Source organism: Artemia franciscana, chromosome 14, assembly GCF_032884065.1.
Source record: "Artemia franciscana chromosome 14, ASM3288406v1, whole genome shotgun sequence".
Taxonomy (NCBI): Eukaryota; Metazoa; Arthropoda; class Branchiopoda; order Anostraca; family Artemiidae; genus Artemia; species Artemia franciscana.
This window is the reverse complement of record NC_088876.1, coordinates 39,157,011-39,176,472: the sequence shown is the minus strand read 5'-3', so window position 1 is coordinate 39,176,472 and position 19,462 is coordinate 39,157,011. Positions and strand designations below refer to the sequence as shown.

Genomic DNA, 19,462 nt, shown 5'->3' with positions numbered 1-19,462 from the left:
CTTACAGTCCTCTAGCCTGAACAAGGAAAATGACTCGCTTTACTACTTACTTACTTACTTGTACTTGTGGCGGGAATTTCCACCTCGCCCGGCATCGATGATCTTGGAGACCTTCTTGGACCATGTTGTTCGATCTTCTGCCAGCTGCTCTGCAAAAACGAGCCACTGAGTTGACCATCTGTGACTGAACTTACCAGTTCTCCCTCTGTCCTCCTTGGTGTCTCTTCCAGGAGCTAATAGGCTCAACTAGAAGTATTTGGCGAGGCAGGTACTCTGGCGGTTTCCGTTATCCATGGCCCAACCATTTCAAACGGCGTTCTTTAATAGGGACCGCAACATCTCTCTGAATATTGCACATTCGATGTATATCCGCGTTGGAGATACGGTCACGTAGCTGTATTCTGAGAATTCTTTGCAGAAAAGTATGCTTAAATACTTTCAGTGTATTCTCATGCTGTAGTTTTATAGAACATGCTTCGCATCCGTAAAGGAGAACGGTGCGGACTAGTGCCATGTAAATTCGAACTTTCGTTCAGACACTGACTTTGTGGCGATTCCATAAGGGTTTCCAAAGGGAGGCAAAGACTGTCTGCGCTTTGTGTATTCTCTGTTGGACATCAGCGTCAGAAGATCCATCAGTACAAAGCTGGGAGCCTAGGTATGTGAAACGGTTGCCTTTTTCCAGCTGAACCTGGTTGACGATTAGTGAGCATGGTCCTGTATTGGGGTTAATAGCCATGAATTTCGTTTTCTCTGTGATGACTTTCAAGCCGATCAGATCTGCCCAGGCCACCACGTTGTCAAGCATGTTTTGGGCTTCTATGAGGTCTGACAGGAGGCCAACATCATCTGCATAGTCAATGTTAGTCAGTGAGAGATTCTGTCCAATCTGCACTCCTGGATAAGATGACAGAGCATTTTCAAGCACCCAATCGATGCAATAATTGAACAGAGTCGGAGAGAGGACATACCCTTGTTTTACTCCAAACTCAACCAGGAATTCTTTGGTTTCTTCGCAATAGACTCTAACTCGGCTCACTGATGCGCAATAGTATGCCTTCATCAGTTCAACAAACTTCAGCAGCATTCCGTCATTCTCTACAATCATCAAAAGTTTCTGGCGAGTGACAGAGTCGAAGGCGGCAATGAAGTCCAGAAACATCAAGATCAGAGGTAGGTTGTACCTTTCAAGCTGCTGGATAATGAGGCAAAAGGCGAAAATATTATCAGTACAGCCTCTCCCTGGTCAAAAGCAGGCTTGATTTCCTTGAGTTCTTTCCTCCCTTGCCCCTTTGAAGCGGTTAAAGAGTATGATCCCGAATATTTTGACTGCAATGTGAGCATGTCATACTGCAATGTGAAACTGCTCTTGCTGAGCGTTCCTTCTGACAACTAATGATTTTTCCTGATCTTTTTTTACTATTTCTGAGACAGCAGCTTTCTTGCCAACGGATTCCTTCAGGATCTGGTAAAGCTTGCAGGTGTCATGTGAGAGTGCTGCTTTCTCTAACGGCTCGGCAGCATCTCCCCACATTTGGTGGCAGTCCAGACAAACAGAGCGTTTTACCTGTCTGCATAGCTCCTTTGTTTCTTATTTAGGGCCGCCCATCTTTTGTCTTTGCTCACTGACTATTGACAGGGTCCCAGGGGTTATCCAGTTGTCATTTGATTTTTACTTGACCTAGGATCTCATAAACAGTCTCTGTCATCATGGTTTTAAAGGTCTCCCATTTCTTATCGGGGGCTAGGTTTCCGTCAGAGCTGAGGGCGTCAAACCAGTTAGTCAGTTCCAGGTTGAGGGCCTGCTGCACTTCTTTGTCTTGGAGTTTACCAATATTGAAGCCGGCCTTGGGCCTGTTTTTTCTTCGAGTTGCAAGACGTAGAAAAATTTTGGCTGCAACGAGCCTGTGGTCAGACCCCGACTGCAAGCCTGTGTCCGCGCCGTTGTAAGAGCGAGAGTCCTGCATGGAGCTTCTCCAGCGCTGGCGTACAAGAATGAAGTCAATTTGGGCCTTAGTGACACCATCATTTGAATGCCAAGTTAAGAGGTGGCCAAGTTAAGAGAAATGCCAAGTAAATTGCTATATCTACTCACTTTTATAATTAATAAATCACTAAACCTAATTGCATGAAGAAATCAAGCAAATCGTTTTAGCTAAATCAAACATTGAGATGAGAATCTATATTAACCATTTTGAACAGTTCATGGTAACAAACTATAGTAAAGGAGTGACCCGGCTCAATAGTAACCAAAACTCTAAAAAACAGAATTTGGATACCAATAGTTACATCAAAAGAATTGCATTTTAATTCTGATTTTAAATATATAAGTTTCATCAAGTTTAGTCTTACCCATCGAAAGTTATCTATTCACTTTATCTTTATCTACTCACTATATCTACTTGCTTTCATAATTAATAAATCACTAAACCTAATTACATGAAGAAATCAAGCAAATCAATTTAGCTAAATCAAGCATTAAAAATAAAAATCTGTATTAACCATTTATCTTGTTAACACTAGGCGAATTTTCACCTAGTGGCACTCTTCACAATGAATGTGCCATCGTGTGGCACTACCTTCTCTGCAACTGGAAAGTATAGTTCATAGTTGTTTTTTAATAGGCTACTTTTAAACCAATTGTCTATTTCAGACTTTTTGAATTGGTCCTATTTGCTGCAAAATGTAACTTGGTGCCAAAAGAATGGCAGGAAACACCATTTTCCCATTGTCAAATCTATTTGGTCACTGAAAAATGTCATTAATGCTCTTAGTTTTCATTCAATGAGCCCCCCCCCCTAATCTTGTAGGACCATCTGTCCAATACAATCACAATTGAAAAGAACAAACAAAAAAACTGTGAATAAAACCTGAATGTGTGATATTTCTTTGGGTAAAAAAAATACAAAATCCCAAAATCTTGTACTTTTGCAGACAGGAACTTGAAACCTCTATAATATGGTTCTCTGATATGCTGAATGTAACAGTTAGATTTTTCATCAAATAGCTTCCGTTTTTGTGGTTATTCCCCCCCCCCTTTTTTTTCCAGAAAATCAGGCTAATTTTCGTAGGCCAATAACTTTGAGTGGTGTTAACAGTTCTGCTCATGATAGGCCTGAGTCAGTCCTTACTTAGTTTTTTTTTATCACAAACTGCTTGATAATCTGAGACCAAATGTACTTTGGTTACATCAACCACATTCATAGCATTAAATATAACAATTATACAGACATGACACAAAATGAACAAAAAACCTTGGAAAAAATCAAGGACCCTTAGTCATTTGCATATTTACAATGGGAAATTAGCATCAGTGGGCCACATCTATAAGTGGGAATTATACTGATCAACAGGCCTGTTTCCTGGATTTTTTTTCAAGGGTGGGGAAGGGTTTTTTGAGGGGAGATTACCAAAAAAAAATCTAAAATATATCAAACATTTGTTTATATGCATTTTTCTAGGCTTTTATGAGTCAGACATAATTTTGTTAGGGGGAAATAAAACCTCTAACCTCCCTCCACCCCTTTGATATGGCCTTGCTCATGACCTGTTGCTAAAGCTGGTCCTTACTGCAACTAAGAATAAAATCCAGGGCAAAATGATACTTAGGAATGAAAGGTATAAAACTAAAGACAAAATGAATTGCTGACACTTTTCTTTAGGTCACTCCATAATTGACATTTTTAGGGCAATACCACACTTTTGCACATGTTTTCAGTCAAAATTGGCTAAGATGGACCAAAAATGGCAAACAGAATGAACATAAAACTTTAAAGCTTTGTCTATACCTCTTCAATTGCTACTCCTAGCTGTTTTGACAGAACTGCATTTTTCAAAGTTTCATCAGTCTTTTGTTCACTTAAACCTATTGATATGAAGTCCTCCTTTAATGTCATTTTTGGTTAATGAGCAGCAGGTTAGCAGCCTGTAGAACAAAAAAAAATTATTATTTTGAATAAAATTAAAATACATGAATATCAAAAACTAATGTAAACAAACTAGTATCTCTAACATTAATGCTGTTTAATAAGCAGCAAGTTATCAGCTCATGGAATCCTAGGTTAAGATGTGGAATAAAATAAATCTTATATGATGATAAACTTCATTGTTTCCAATAAATAGCAACATAAACATAAAATAAATACCAAGTGGCAGTTAATATATCTTGAAGAAGACCTAAACCATTTTATACCTTTGGAGCTAGGAATAGTAAATTCAAATCCCACATTCTCCAGTTGGGCCTTGATCAACTGATAGCATTAGCCCAAAGGGGCTAGTACAAAAATTAGTAGAGACAAGGAATTCGCCTGTTGCTAAATTCATATAATAGCACTAACATTTACTGAAAAAAGATTTTATAGAAAAATTACATGGATCTTTTCAATTTTAGAGGCATTAAATAGATGAAGATAAATAAACTTGATTGACAAAATTTGACAGTAGTTTAAATTTCTTCCTAATTGTTGAAAAATTAAGATAATAGCTATATTTAGGAAAAAATTGGTTGAGGCATAACTTGTGTCTCTGTCAGATGTGTCCTGATTACATTAACATTAAGACACTCCCACCCCTTAGACGTGACTAAATAAAAAAAAAGTTTTACCTGCTGAAAGTCAGGAGCAACATTCAAACTTGAAACAAACAGAAATTATTGTGAATATGAGGGAGCCTGTCCTCTCCATAATATTCCTCTCTTCACATTTGTTTTTTTTTTTTTAAAGCTTCTCATTCTAAGTACATGGTACTTGTATCTAAGGAATCATTCTTAAAGAATTGGGATAAAAGGTCAAATATGAGAATAAAAAGTGGGGTATTAGGGAGGGCATAGACCCTCTCATATATGGAATAACTTCTGTTTGTTTAAGTTTTAATGTTACTCCTCACTTTCAGTAGAAAAAACCAATTTTTTATTTACTATCTGATTGCTTTTCAAATGATCCCAGGAAATCCATCCTTCTCCATAGAAAATCCCTCCCACATAAATTCCTCCTACAGAAAATTCTTCCACTGGGAAATTACTCCTTGATAATTCCTTCCTTGTTGCAAATTCAATCCCAGAAAAAAAAGCCTTGTTTATGATTTAACCTGAAAAATATTCCTTAGCCTACTTTTGTTTGAAGAAAGACTTGTTTTTATTTAATTGCTGATCCTTTTTGAGGTCAATCTAGCCTACAATCTAGGCCAACTTTTTTTTAACATTTAAACTTAAATAAAAGTTCCATGCAAAAGTTGAGATCCTTTTGTTTATAAGGTATATCAATAAACATAAAAAAAAATAATGATAAGAAGAAATATAACAACAAGTGTTCTTTATGAGATGTTCTGACTACACAGCTATATAACCCACCCAAGATTCAAAAATTACAAAGAAATTGGTATGATGGTCTAACAGCCTTTAAAAATAGTCATGGAAAACACTGTAAGATTATCACAGGCACCAGCAAAAAGGGATTAGAGAAGGTATAGGGTAGGGTAGAAAGGTCATGGTTTTGGATAGGCATCCCAGCCTATTTATATACAATTATTCTACTTCATGATGCTTGCCTTACATAGAATGTGTCCATGAATGAGGCAGTCTATGGTTTAGCCCTTGATACTTGATACCCATCAAAAGTCACGAGTCTGAGAAAATTTGCATTATTTAAGAAAATAGGGCGAAACACCCCCTAAAAGTCATAGAATCTTAACAAAAACGACACCATCAAATTCAGCGTATCAGAGAACCCTACTGTAGAAGTTTCAAGCTCCTATCTACAAAAATGTGGAATTTTGTATTTTTTGCCAGAAGACAAATCATAGGTGCGTGTTTATTTGGTTTTTTTTCCAGGGGTCATTGTATTGACCAAGTGGTTCTAGAATGTCGCAAGAGGACTCATTCTAACGGGAATGAAAAGTTCTAGAGCTCTTTTTAAGTGACCAAAAAATTGAAGGGCATCTAGGGCCCCTCCCATGCTCATTGTTTTCCCAAAGTCAACAGATCAAAATTTTGAGATAGCCATTTTGTTCAGCATAGTTGAAAACCATAATAACTATGTCTTTGGGGATGACTTACTCCCCCACAATCCCTGGGGGAGGGGCTGCAAGTTACAAACTTTGACCAGTGTTTACATATAGTAATGGTTATTGGGAAGTGTACAGACGTAATCAGGAGGATTTTATTTTGTTTGGGGGTGGGGCTGAGGGGAGGGGGCTATCTTGGAGGATCTTTCCTTGGAGGAATTTGTCATGGGGGAAGAAAAATTCAATAGCATTACTATGAGAAAACAATAAAAAATAAACATGAAAACGTTTTTTCAAATGAAAAGAAGGAGTAGTATTGAAACTTAAAACTAACAGAGATTATTACACATATGAGGGGTTCTAAAAATACTTTAGCATAAAGAGCAAGGTATTTAGGAGGAGATAAATACCTTGCTCTTTATGCTAAAGTATTTTTAGTAATTTCAACTATTTATTCTACGGCCTTTCTGATTCAGGGGTAAGTCTTAAAGAATTGGGACAAAAGTTATGATTTAGTGTAAAGAGAGAGGTATTAACGAGGGTACAAACCCCCTCGTATACATAATAAAAATATAAGATTATGAAAGTTTGTTAAGTAAGTGAATTCTTAAGTTACATATATTTTTTACTAATAAAAACGTTTGTTAAAAATTAAAAGTTCTAGTTGCCTTTTTAAGTAACCAAAAAATTGGAGGGCAACTAGGCCTCCTTCTCCACCCCTTATTTCTCAAAATCATTTGATCAAAACTAAGAGAAAGCCATTTAGCCAAAAAAAGAATTAATATACAAATTTCATTTTGATAATTTATGTGCAGAGAGCCAAAACCAAACATGCATTAATTCAAAAACATTCAGAAATTAAATAAAAAAAACTAATTTTTTTAGCTGAAAGTAAGGAGCAACATTAAAACTTAAAACAAACAGAAATTACTCCATATATGAAATGGGTTGTCCCCTCTGCAATCCCTTGCTCTTTACACTAAAGTTTGACTCTTTGCCACAATTCTACTTTTTAAAACAATTAAAATCTTTAGCGTAAAGAGTGAGGGATTGCAGAGGGGACAACCCATTTCATATATGGAGTAATTTCTGTTTGTTTTAAGTTTTAATGTTGCTCCTTACTTTCAACTAAAAAAATTAATTTTTTTTTATTTAATTCAACTAAGAGTGATAAAACTCAAAAAAAGCCTCAAACAAGGTTCATTATATAGAATGCAGACCTCATCCCACTGCCCACAGGGCTCATGGACTAATACACCCAGAGTGTGTTTTTGGCCCTGGATTCTTTAGTAAAAGTTTAATTTTCCTAACTTAACACCTTTCTATGATAGCAAAAAGTATCTAGGTAAAATTCTAGTTAATTGACTTCTTGCTATCTTGGAAAGGGTTTAGGTTAGGGAAATGAAACTTTCAGGGATGGGTCTACAGGCTAAAGTATGTCCTGGGAAGGTATTTTAAAATACCCACATCATCTCTTTCTCCCTCTAGAGGGCCCTGAAATTTGCCTACATGACAGGTCTATACCTATTGAAATTTTGACTAAACCACATTTTACCTTAATTTTCAGTTACTAGTTGCTTTTTCTCTGCCTTTAGTTCTGAAAATGCAATTCCTGATATTTGAGTAGAATTTTGAGCCATATCAATGTTTTTTTTAAATTTAGGAAATGTAGCATACCCTTAAAACCTTATAAAATAGAATTAAGCAAAGTTATGAAGCTGAAAACAATTTTGTTGTGCTTCAATTAAGCAGAAGATCTATTTTGCAAGGTTTCACTTTTATAATATACATATTTTTAAAGGTCATCAAAGGTCATGGCCCTCTAGAGGGAGAAGGAGTGGAGGTGGTTACTTCACAATACCTTCCCAGGACATACTTTAATCTGTAGATTCATCCCTGAAAGTTTTATTTTCCTAACCTAAACCCTTTCCAAGATAGCAAGAAGTCAATTAACTAGAATTTTACCAGTATCTAAACTAGAATTTTACCTAGAAATATAATACAATAAATATAAATATGGGCTATAGATTTGCACATTAGGGGGAGGGGTAAAGCATAACAGGTATACATGCCTATTATTTTAGGTACAATTATTCTGCATATTAAGCAGTATGAATTGTTTTCTAGCTTCACACTGTCGAAATATTTGACTCCCACCATATCCTAATATGCAAATGTATAGCCCAAGTTAGGCTATAGCCTATATTTTCTATCTATTCTGTAACTTCTCTTTGACTTATGCTAAGCTGAAAGAAACTAACGAAAAAAATCGGTTCTATAATGTGTCAACGAATGAACAGCTTGAGAGGTAGGTTATATATCATACAAGAGGGCTACCAAAAATAGTATTTGAGCAAACCTCGAAAAGAGAATCGCTATTTTCTATTTCTTCTTAAAATAGATTCATGAAAGCGCAGCGTTAAAAAGAAAAAATAATTGCATAATGTTGATACGAAAAGCGTGTGATTTTTCTTGACGGTTGAAAGGAAGTATTTTCCCGGCCAGGTTAGTAAATATGGTTGCAATCTATCTTCTTTTTTCCTGCCAATTTAAACAGTTTGTGCTCTTAAATCAATCTTTTGATCGAAAACAAAGATCCCAAAGAACATTAATAAATGAAACAAATTGAGTTGCCTCTACATAAACCCTACCACTGGTGAGTTTGACCAAACTCCACCAGGGTAAAATTTATTCTTTCATTTATTTGACGGTATTTGCCGAGTTTGTCAATAATGCGTAAATATGTTTTTTGAAATATAAATACAAATATTAATGCACAGGTACCATTCCCGGACTTGAATTATAATTATATTTTTACTTTGATGTTTGATACAACGTATTTGATTGTATTGTGGAGACGTTGTAACAAACTTAACAAAACGTTTGAAATGGATAGTTAGGTATATTCACTGTCTTGCTTCTTTTGCAAAGATATTAGGGTTTTCCCAAAACCTAGGTCTGAAACTGCTTTTGACATTATAACAGATCAAAAATGATTTGTTGATTAATTTCATTGTATAGCGTTTCTTTGCAATTTCTAATCCGAATAAATGAAGCTCTGCACTAGATCTGAATTGAGCAATACTAGTCAATCAATCTATTCCTGGTAATGAATTGTGAATAAAGAGAGACTCGGCTCGATGGCAACCGAAACTCTATAGACCTAAATTTTGATAACAACAAATGCAAAAAAAATTGAATTTTTATGCTAAGTCCAGATATATTAAGTTAAATGATCCTAACCAAAAGCTACAAGCCTGAGAAAATTTGCCCATTTCTCAAGAAAAGGGGAAAGCACCACTAAAAAGTCCTGCGATTTCAATAAAAATCCATCACAATGCAAAAAGATCACCGATTGTGTTTATTTGTTTGTTTTTTATTGTGTTTTTTACCAGATTTATCGTAACGAACCAGTGCTCTTAAAGAAAAGGAGAAGGCTCATTAGATCAGAAATCAAGATTTTCAGTACTTCTTTTAAGTAACCAAAAAAAAATTGGATGAAAACTAGTTACCCTCCCCTCCATGCTCCTTTTTCTCCAAATACGTCCGATCAACATTTTGAGGGTGACCATTTGATTGAGCATAGTTGACAGGTCCAATAACTATGCTTTTGGGTATGACATGACTATTGTAATCAGACCACTGTTTTAATCAGATGGCCTAGAAATCTCTGGCGTCAAGGGCATAAAGATGTGCGAACTATCATTTAAACGTGAATTTCTTTTGTTCTGTCCTTCACATACATTTGCTAAGAAATGATTAATCTTAAAATGCTGTTTTAAGCTGCAAAATCACGAAAATTTTTGATTTCGGATTAAGAAGTGTCTTTTTTCTTCTTTTGCTTCTTTCATACTTTTGCTTAAGATAGCTTCCGATCATCAGTAGGGGGGGGGGGTAAATCATGGGCTCTAGTAGGAAGACAGCCCCCCCAACCCTCCCCAAAGGCAACTACGGTCACTGCTTAAAAACTAATTACTTTGATCTAACCATATGCATTGATGACAAAAATTACTTTTTATCGAAATATCCTCAATAACTAGTAGCCTATACATTTCCTGAAAGTTCAAAGAGATGTACAAAACACAATAGCACACTTTCGAAAACAAAGACGGGAACTGGAATAAAATAGCCATTAAGAAAAAAATTGCAAAGCTTGTGAACATGGGCAGTTTTGTGTTCTTTTACTAGAAAACATTTTTTTGTAATAAGTGCTACAATAGTACTATGCTTTCTTAAAGTGCTATTTTCAGAGATAACTGCTCCCCGTTACGATTGGCAGACCTGATAAAAACCTAATTCAGACTGAAGAGATGACCGGCACTTTCAATCACCAGTTATTTCATGCGAAAGCAACGCCCCCGGATAATATCCAAACAGCTAGAAAACCGAACGTTTTCAAGTGACAAGTTTTAAGGCTTGAACAAATGATGTTTTTTTTTAATTACAACAATAAAGCAAGTCTTGTCATCTGCTCTTATTTTATAAGGGTTCAATCAACACCAATTATTGAAAGAAAACAGCTGTTTTCCGTTTTTACCGAAAAAATGAACAGAAACAGGTTTTTTGTGTTTTATTGATTTTCTTCCGTTTCATTCGAGCCCTGTTTATTTTTTTCAGTTTTTTTTTTCAAAAGCCAGAATAACGCTTACGCTTGGACAGGAACCAAGCTACTTATAACTTAGCCACAAATGTATTCATATTCAGACATGATAACACATCTATTGTGTTATCTATTTTATTTCTATTGTAACACATACAAAATTATAATATTACAAATCACAGATACAAAATAACACATTCAAAATTAAATTATGTATAACATATACAAAATTATAACTCACACAAAATTATAAAAATTATACACAGTAACATTCGAAACAATATTTCTACGATTTTATCATTACGAAGTCGACAGGCAATCAGCATCATGTCGACATTACACTCAGGCTTCAAATTTGTATAATTTTTACAAAAAATAATTGTATCGTCTTAAAACGACAGTAAAAATCTGAGTGGTATATTGATTAACGCAGAAAATTCTTCTTCTTAAACCGGGAGGTCTATAAACAGAAAAGGCAGGTTCTTTCACCTCTTTATTGCACTGGCTACTGAATGGGGATAGGACTGTGATCATTTAAGGTAAGGGGTAAATCAGGAGACACACACTTGCAGCAACAATGTAAATTTTTCTTTTCTTTAGGATCTAAATTTATGACTTGAGTATCATTCTATCATGATGATGAGGGAGGTTAGATTTCAGGAATGCATTTAAATATTTAGCCATTTAGCAGAGGAACTTCAGAGTAATAGTCTCCTCACAATTTGGCTGACAATCAAATAAGACATGCTGGGATGTTTTATCTATTGAGAAGCAAATACAACACAGAGAAGAGTGATAGAGCCTCAGTTTGAATAGCACACTGTTGAGAAGAAGGTCCCCTGATTTAAGCTGGAAGTCTTGCACAAGATAAATCTTGTGTAAAAGGGTTGTAATATCTGTTTTCTCTAACTTAATTTGGATCTTTGCCTAATCATATCCCTTGTATCAAGTTCAGAGAGAGGGCTTGGTTTTAAAGGGGAGGCCAGGATTGCCAGTAAATTAGCGGCTTCATTGTATGTGATGCCTTTATGACTTGGGACATGTTAAAAATATATCTGATTGCCTTTAGTCTAAAGGTCGAGTAGCTGTCTGCTAATATTATATAGGTATTTATATTTTGAAACAAATATACTGCAGATTAGGAGCCAGTTAAACGGAGGATACCTTTTTTCTCTAAGCAATAATTTATAAGAAAATCTAGGGCAAGGTGGTTGGCACGCAATTCAGCAAACAAAATGGAGGATCTCAATGAAAGAAAAGAATAAATATTTAGGTCCTGGGATGGAATGCATGCAAATTGCCCTGGTTCTTTGGCCATGAACAAATCCATCAGTATAAACTTCACTATGATTAAGGAAATCTTTCGAAATCTGTTCATAAGAAAAAGTCTGCACGACTGATTTGAAATCAAGTTTTTTTTATAGGAATACGATCTGATTGACAATACGGCAGGCACATATCCCATGGAGGGGTTTTGGCAAAGGGATACGCGTGAGGGAATTGTTGCTTTTGTGTTCAGTTTGGTTAACTTAGTATCAAATAAAGTCAATTTGATTAACTTAATATCCTTAAATTACCTTAAATCACAGCTTGGAGTGAAACAAGGACTTGGTATCAAATGATCAAATGAAGTTAAATTATTAAACTTGAAATAGCCACCCAAGAAAGTTGTTCTATTTGCTATTCTAACGGCAAATGATAGGTGGTTTTGAAGTTCGATTTTGGCGCAGTTTTTAAATCGACATACCATGTCTTAGGTCATGGATGCACATCTTTTTGGCTGTATAGGGTCGTCTGGTAACATTATTATTTGGAAAGCTGGTAAAGATTATGGTAGTTTGTTTAGATGTGAATATATAGCATAAATTATGTATTTCTCATGCATTCCACCAATCATCACTCTTGTTTTTCTGGTCCTTGTTTTGTCAAAGTTAGAGAGATGTGTTACCTTAAATCGCAGCTTGGAACAATCTAAGAATTTCTCCTTGTGAAGCTCCACAGTTGATGAATTGAGCTGATTTCGAAGTTCTTTAGTGATCAGGTGCAGTTGGATGATCAATAGCTTCCCAGTTGACTTTAAACTCTGGAGGACTGCTCAGCATCCAGCCTTCATTTAAAGATGTCAGTGGATTCAGCAATAAGTGCTTCTTCTGAGGGTTTATTCTAACTGTTCATGATTCTTGAGGAAAAGAATTGAGTGTGAATTCTGGATAGGGTAGACTGCTTAACAAGTTTCAGTTGAAAACATCTGGTTCTTGAATTAGGACCAACAATAGGACATAATGCTGGAAGAATATTAGCCTTCATTAATTTATAGGCTAGAATAGTGTCACCTCTATTTCTTGTGTATACAAGTGTTAAGAGTTTCAGCTTTGTTAGTTTTGTAGGGTAAAAATGCTCCTGTGTGCCTGTTATAACTTTGGTGGCATGTGTCTGCACAACTTCCAAAAATATAATGTCTTTTTTACAATAAGGGGAGGCTAAAGACATTCCAACTTCAGGCTTAGGACACATAAGTCCCTTACACAGAATAAGTTTGAAGTGTTGACAACCTGGCATGAGAAATAGACAGACTTTGAATGACCATGAGTTGAACCCTGACTTTTGGCAGAGCTCCAAAGAATTAAGACTGCTTTAGAAGCCTTGAAAACCTGGGATAAAAATAGCCAGACTTTGAGTGACCTTGAGTAAGCTGTATCTATTTTTTCACCCTTGATTGAGATCTAAATGCAATTTGGAAATTCCATTACAAACTAAAGATCAAGAAAAATAAGCTCAAGGTCTCCTATATCCATAGCCACAAGGGATTTAATTAAATGATGTTGCTGGTCTGCTAGAAAATAATGCAGCACATATCCCACAGTCAGATCCTCCTTTGCATTGGTATGTTTGGGGTGCTTTGGTCTGATGTGTCCCTAGCCAAAAGGGAATTAAAACAAATGATGCTGCTCATTAGATAGTAAATAACACAGCAAATGTCCCATGGTCAGATCCTTCTTTGCATTGGCATGTTTAGGGTGCTTTGTGGTATGGAGCAAGTTCCCATTGGTCTCAAATGTTGTCTACTGTCTAATGTTTTCAGTCTAAGGAGTCTTCTATAATTCAGTACTGGCTTTAAGCTGAATATTTTCTCTCACCAAACTCAGCAAAGCGCTGGACCCCCTAACCCCCACAAAGAGAGCAGATCCATTCTTGTTATGTCAATCATGTGTCTACAACATGTGTTTATTTTCCCCACCAAGTTTCATCCAGATCTCTTCACTCTAAGCATTTTCCAAGATTTCTAGTTTCCTCCTCCAACTCCCCCCAATGTAACCAGATCTGGTTTGGATTCAAAATAATAACTCTGAGACATGAGTTCCTTCTAAATATCAAATTTCATTAAGATCCAGTCATCCCTTCATAAGTTAAACATACCTAAATTTTTCTGAATTACACCCCCCCCCCCACCACCTCCTCCAAAGAGAGCGGATTCAATCTGGTTATGTCAATCATGTATCTAGGACTTGTGCTTACTCTTCCCACCAAGTTTCATCCTGATCTCTCCCATTCTAAGCGTTTTCCAAGATTTCCTGATTTCCCCTCCAACTCTCCCAATATCACTGGAAAACGTTGGGATTTAAAATAAGAGCTCTGAGACATGAGGTCCTTCTAAATATCAAATTTCATTAAGATCCAATCACCCATTAGTGAGTTAAAAATACCTCATTTTTTCAATTTATCCTCTCCCTCCAGCCCCCCAGATGGCTGAATAGGAGACACAACTGTTATTAAGTCAATTTTTGCAGGTCCCTGACATGCCTGCCAATTTTCATCATCCTAGCACGTCCAGAAGCACTGAACTCGCCAAAGGGCTAGAAATCACACCAACTCTCCCAAACAGAGCAGATCCAGTCCAGTTATGTCAATCATGTATCTAGAACTTGTGCTTTTCTTCCTATCAAGTTTCATTCCAATCTCTCTGCTCTAAGTGTTTTCCAAGATTTCTGATTTCCAAGGTTTCCGTTTCCCCCCTCCACCTCCCTATGTCCCCAGATCTGATTTGAATTGAAAATGGAGTATGTGTGACATAAGATCTTCCTATATATCAAGTTTCATTAAGATCTAATCACTAGTTCACAAGATAAGGATACCTCAATTTTCAGGATTTCCCATCCCTCCAGCCCTCCCCCCCAGATTTTTGTATAAGGGAAACGACTGTTATTAAATCACTTTGTGCAGGTCCCTGACACGCCTACCAATTTTCATCATTCTAGCTCGTCCAGAAGCACCAAACTCGCCAAAACGTTTCCCCTCCCCCCCCCCTATGTCCCCAGATCCGATTTGAATTGAAAATGGAGTATCTGGGACATAAGATCATTCTATATATAATGTTTCATTAAGATCCAATCACCAATTCATAAGATAAAGATACCTCAGTTTTCACGATTTCCCATCCCTCCAGTCCTCCCCTCAGATGTTTGTATCAGGGAAATGACTGTTATCAAGTCAATTTGTGCAGGTTCCTGACACGCCTACCAATTTTCATTTTCCTAGCATGGTCAGAAGCACCAAACTCACCAAAGCACTGAACCCCCCCCCCCCCACCCACTCCCTCAAAGAGAGTGGATTTGGTCTGGTTATTTCAATCTCGTATCTAGGACTTGTGCTTATTCTTCCCACCAAGTTTCATCCCAATCTCTCCACTCTAAGCATTTTCCAAGATTTCTGGTTTCCCTGTCCAACTCCCCCCAATATCATCGGATCTGGTAGAAATTTTAAATATGAACTCTAGAACATTAGATCCATCTAAATATAAAATTTCATTAAGATGCAATCACCCGTTCATAAGTTAAAAATACCTCATTTTTTCGAATTTTTCCAAATTAACCGTCCCTCCACTCCCCTCCCAGATGATCGAATCGGGGAAGAGACTATTTATAATTTAATCTAGTTTGGTCCCTGATACGACTGCCAATTTTCATCATCCTAGCTTATCTGGAAGTGCCCAAACTAGCAAAACCAGGACCATCAGATAGAAATTGTCACTTGGTAAATACTAAGTGCCATAACAACTGTAGAAGAAAAGAGATAGGGAAATATTATTATATTTACAGCCGAAATTTCCAAAAATTTCAATCATAAGTTGCACCACGGTTACTAACAAAGAAAATTGTTCTTTTAATATACAAAAAGATTTTGATATTGGAAATACATAATCATCTTCAAGTTAATTGATCAAATCAACTTTTTTACATGTCAATAAAGGGATGATGGGAGGAATATGAGAGACAATTCATCTCTTTGCTTGATTAGAGGGTAAATATTAATGAGCTTAATTTGATGAAAATATATTTTGATATATTATGAACCAAAAAAGAAAAAAAACTGTAGAAGAAGAGATGGGGAAATTATCAGATTTACCATTAATTTGCATACATTTTGTTCACAAGTTGTGCTGTTACTACTAACAAAGAAAATTATGCATGTCATGTATCTAAAGATTTTTGACATTGGAAATACATAATTATTTTCAATAAGTTTATTGATCAAATCATTTTTGTGCTTGAAATTGAACTCGATTTATAGTAATTTAATTAAGGGCAGTTCAAATTTTATAACAGTTCACACTGTTATATTTTAAAATTTTGTTAAATTTTAAATTTAAAATTTTGTTAAATTTTTTGAGTTCACAGAATGTCCAACTGTAACTATAGCTCAGATTTCTAAAAGTTCAAAATTTCTAACAGTTGTTACAGAATTATTTTCCTCTTGAAATTAAAAAGTATTCCATTCACTTGTTTCCTGTGTTCATTACATTTTTTCATGATGAAATATTTATTTTTCTCTCATTTTTCAAGTTTTAGAGCCTTTTTAAGATTCAGAGCAATTGGAGGGTGGATACATCCCTGCAATCACCTCGTATTTTTCCGAATTGCATCTAATAGAAATTTTGATATGGCCATTTGTTGTTGTTGAAACTTCGAAAAGAGCTCATTAAATTGGAAATTGAAAGGGCTAGTGCCCTTTTTAATAGTCAAAAGTGATTGGAGGGCAACTAACTCCCATCTCATTTCCACAATTTCCCCAAATACGTCCGTAGGATATCAAAATACCAAATCAAAATCTTGGGATAGCCATTTTGGTCGACGTAATTAAAAGGTTCAGCAATTATTTCTTTGAGGATGGCAACCCCCCACAGCCCTCAGGTGAAGGGTTACAAGTTATGCCCTTGGGTATATAAATTATACATAGAAAGAGTAATCTTAAAAACTCCAGAATAGGCTGATTTGATTGAATATCGGATGTTCTAGTGTCCTTTCTAAGATTCGGAGTGACCAGAGGGTAGATACCCACCCCCCAACACACTTCATATTTTCTCAAAATACATCTGATATAAATTTTGAGATGGCTATTTGTTGTCGTAGAAAATTAAAGAGCTTTGATTGGAAATTGAAAGGGCTAGTGCATTTTAATAGTCGACAGGGATTGGAGGGCAACTAACCCCCCTCCCACGCCCACCATTTCCCCAAATCCATCCAATCCAAATTTTTAGATAGCCATTTTGTTCAACGTCAAAGAGGTCCGGAAATTGTGTATTTGAGGATCACCCCCCCCCCGAGCTTTCAGAGCAAGGGCTGTAAGTTATACCCTTGGGTCATATAAGGTATATATTGAAAGGTTGATTGTGTAAACTTTGGAGGGGGCTCAATGAAAGGGTGATCAGAAGTTCTAGTACCCTTTTTAAGATTCTAAGTCGTCAGAGGGGGGGGGGGGAGGGCACCTCCCCCTATACACACCTCGTAATTTTGGGGCATCTGATAAAAATTTTGAGATGGCCATTTGTTGTTGAAGAAACTTCAAAAATAGCTCATTTGATTGGAAATTAAAAAAGCCAGTGTCCTTTTTAATAGTCAAAAGTGACTGAAGGGCAACTAATTCCCCTCCCATGCCCACCATTTAATTGAAAGGTCTGGAAATTATGTCTTTGAGGATGACAATTCCCCACAGCCCTCAGGGCAAGGGTTGTAAGTTATGCCCTGGGGCATATAAGGTGTATATAGAAAGGGTGATTGTATAACCTTTGGAGGGGGCACATTGGATTGGTAATCAGATGTTCTAGTGTCCTTTTTAAGACCCAGATTGATGAGAGGCACTTTTTTGTTCCCGAAATACATTTGACAGAAATTTTGAGATGGCCATTTGTTGTCATAGAAGCTTGGAATACAGCTCATTCGAATGGAAATTGAAAGGGCCAGTGCCCTTTGCTGAACAAAAACAAATTTGTGCTTTACTGAAAAAAAAAAAAAACAAATGACCGTGGATTGTCATTTAAATTGACATATACTGACGTTTCTTCTTTAAGGTTTTGATAATTTTCCATTTATGAAAGTAAGAAAGGTGAAACAATTCAAACATATTTCGCTTTCAGTAAAGCATAAATTGTGTTCTGATCTTGAGAAAGCATAGGGGTTATCAGCCCTACTCATGTTGATTTGTGCTCGTTTCGAATTTGACTCGGCTATTTTTTATAAATTCTGTCCGTCTTTGAGTTTCATTTATTTATTTACAGTGATTTGTGGTAGTTTTATGCTTGGAGAATTTAACTTTATATTTGCTTGTTCTTGGCTTAATTGAGCTCTTTACTTTGAAAAACTTGTCTTGTAGAAAAAGTTTTTAAATTATTTTCGGTTGTTTTTTTATTGACTTTTCAACAATTTTTAATTCTGGCACAAATAGTATTTTTTAATTTAATTTTATAGCTTCTGAAGTTGACCTGAAAAATCAAACCTGGATACACTTAGACTCTTTTTATTTATTAAGTTGTAAAAGCAGAAGTAGTAATAGTAGTATCCCCAAAGTTTCAACTTCATACCCCCAGTCGTTCTTGATATATTGCTGATGTTTCTTATTGGCAACCATAAACACCATGCCTTTTGATTTAGTTTAAAGTAACATTTAGTTTTAAAGCATAATGGGCCAATTTCATAATTGTTGGGGGTTGACATGCCTAATATCCCTAAAGACATCGTTTCTAGACCGTTCTACTTCTGAACAAAATGGCTGTCTCAACATTTTGACTGGATGCGTTTGGAAAATGAATGGGCTTGAGAGAAGGGTTGCTTGCCCTCCAATCTCTTGTTACTTATAAAAAGGGCACCAGACACTCGCGCTTAATTGGGGTGCAAGGAGGAGGACTTCTTCCTTCATATATCTAATAAAAACATTTTAAATAAGTAAAAACAAAGTGAAAATATTTTGAATATATTTTGTTTTCAGTAAAGTGCAAATTACGTTCTAGTCTTGAGAAGGCAAGGGGTTTGCCAGCCCTACTCATATTAATTTTAGCTTGTTTTGAGTTTGACTCGGTGATTTATTGTATTATTTAAATAAACAAAGTGCGTTTAAAATGTCGAAACTTTTTTCACTTTAATAAATAAAAAATTATTAAAACTTTAAGGAATATATATCAGTACATGTATACTAAACTGACAATCCACAGCATTGTTGTTCAGTAAAGTACAGGTTATGTTCTGGTCTTGAGAAGGTAGGGGGCTTTTCAAAGACATAGTTTTCCAGATCCCTCAACTACACGGGGCAAAATGTCTGTCTCAAAATTCTGATTAGATGTGTTTTGGGAATGGATGGGCGTTGGGGGGGGGGGGCTTGTTACCCTCCAATTACTGGACTAATAAAAAGGGCACTAGCCCTTTCAGTTTCCAGTCGAGTAAGCCTTTTTTGAAGTTTCTACGACAACAAATGGCCATCTCAAAATTTATTTCAGATGTATTACGGGAAAATATGAGGTTTGGAGAGGTGGGATTATCCTCCCTTCGATCATATTGAATCTTAAAAAGGGCACTAGAACTTCGGATTACCAAT

The 19,462-nt window shown here is 36.0% G+C and overlaps 2 protein-coding genes across 6 annotated transcripts in view; one reads left to right on the top strand and one right to left on the bottom strand.

Moving 5' to 3' along the window:
* Positions 1-19,462, bottom strand: part of LOC136035693 (probable glutamine--tRNA ligase) — a 97,544-nt gene that overhangs the window by 73,724 nt on the left and 4,358 nt on the right. The window contains exons 2-3 of one of the 5 annotated variants that reach the window (XM_065717627.1): positions 12,549-12,885; positions 3,789-3,925 (exon numbers count right to left, since the gene is read on the bottom strand). In XM_065717627.1, coding sequence (XP_065573699.1) covers positions 3,789-3,896 — 108 coding nt within the window. In that variant the 5' untranslated portion in view covers positions 3,897-3,925; positions 12,549-12,885. Of the gene's footprint in view, positions 1-3,788; positions 3,926-8,261; positions 8,473-12,548; positions 12,886-19,462 lie in introns of those variants that run through there. The other 4 variants (XM_065717626.1, XM_065717630.1, XM_065717629.1 and 1 more) reach the window with 4 other exon arrangements.
* The window catches only part of LOC136035694 (solute carrier organic anion transporter family member 74D-like), a 147,372-nt gene continuing 140,238 nt past the window's right edge, over positions 12,329-19,462 (top strand). The window contains exon 1 of the mRNA XM_065717631.1: positions 12,329-12,421. The gene's annotated coding sequence lies outside the window, so the exon portion shown is untranslated. The remainder of the gene's footprint in view (positions 12,422-19,462) is intronic.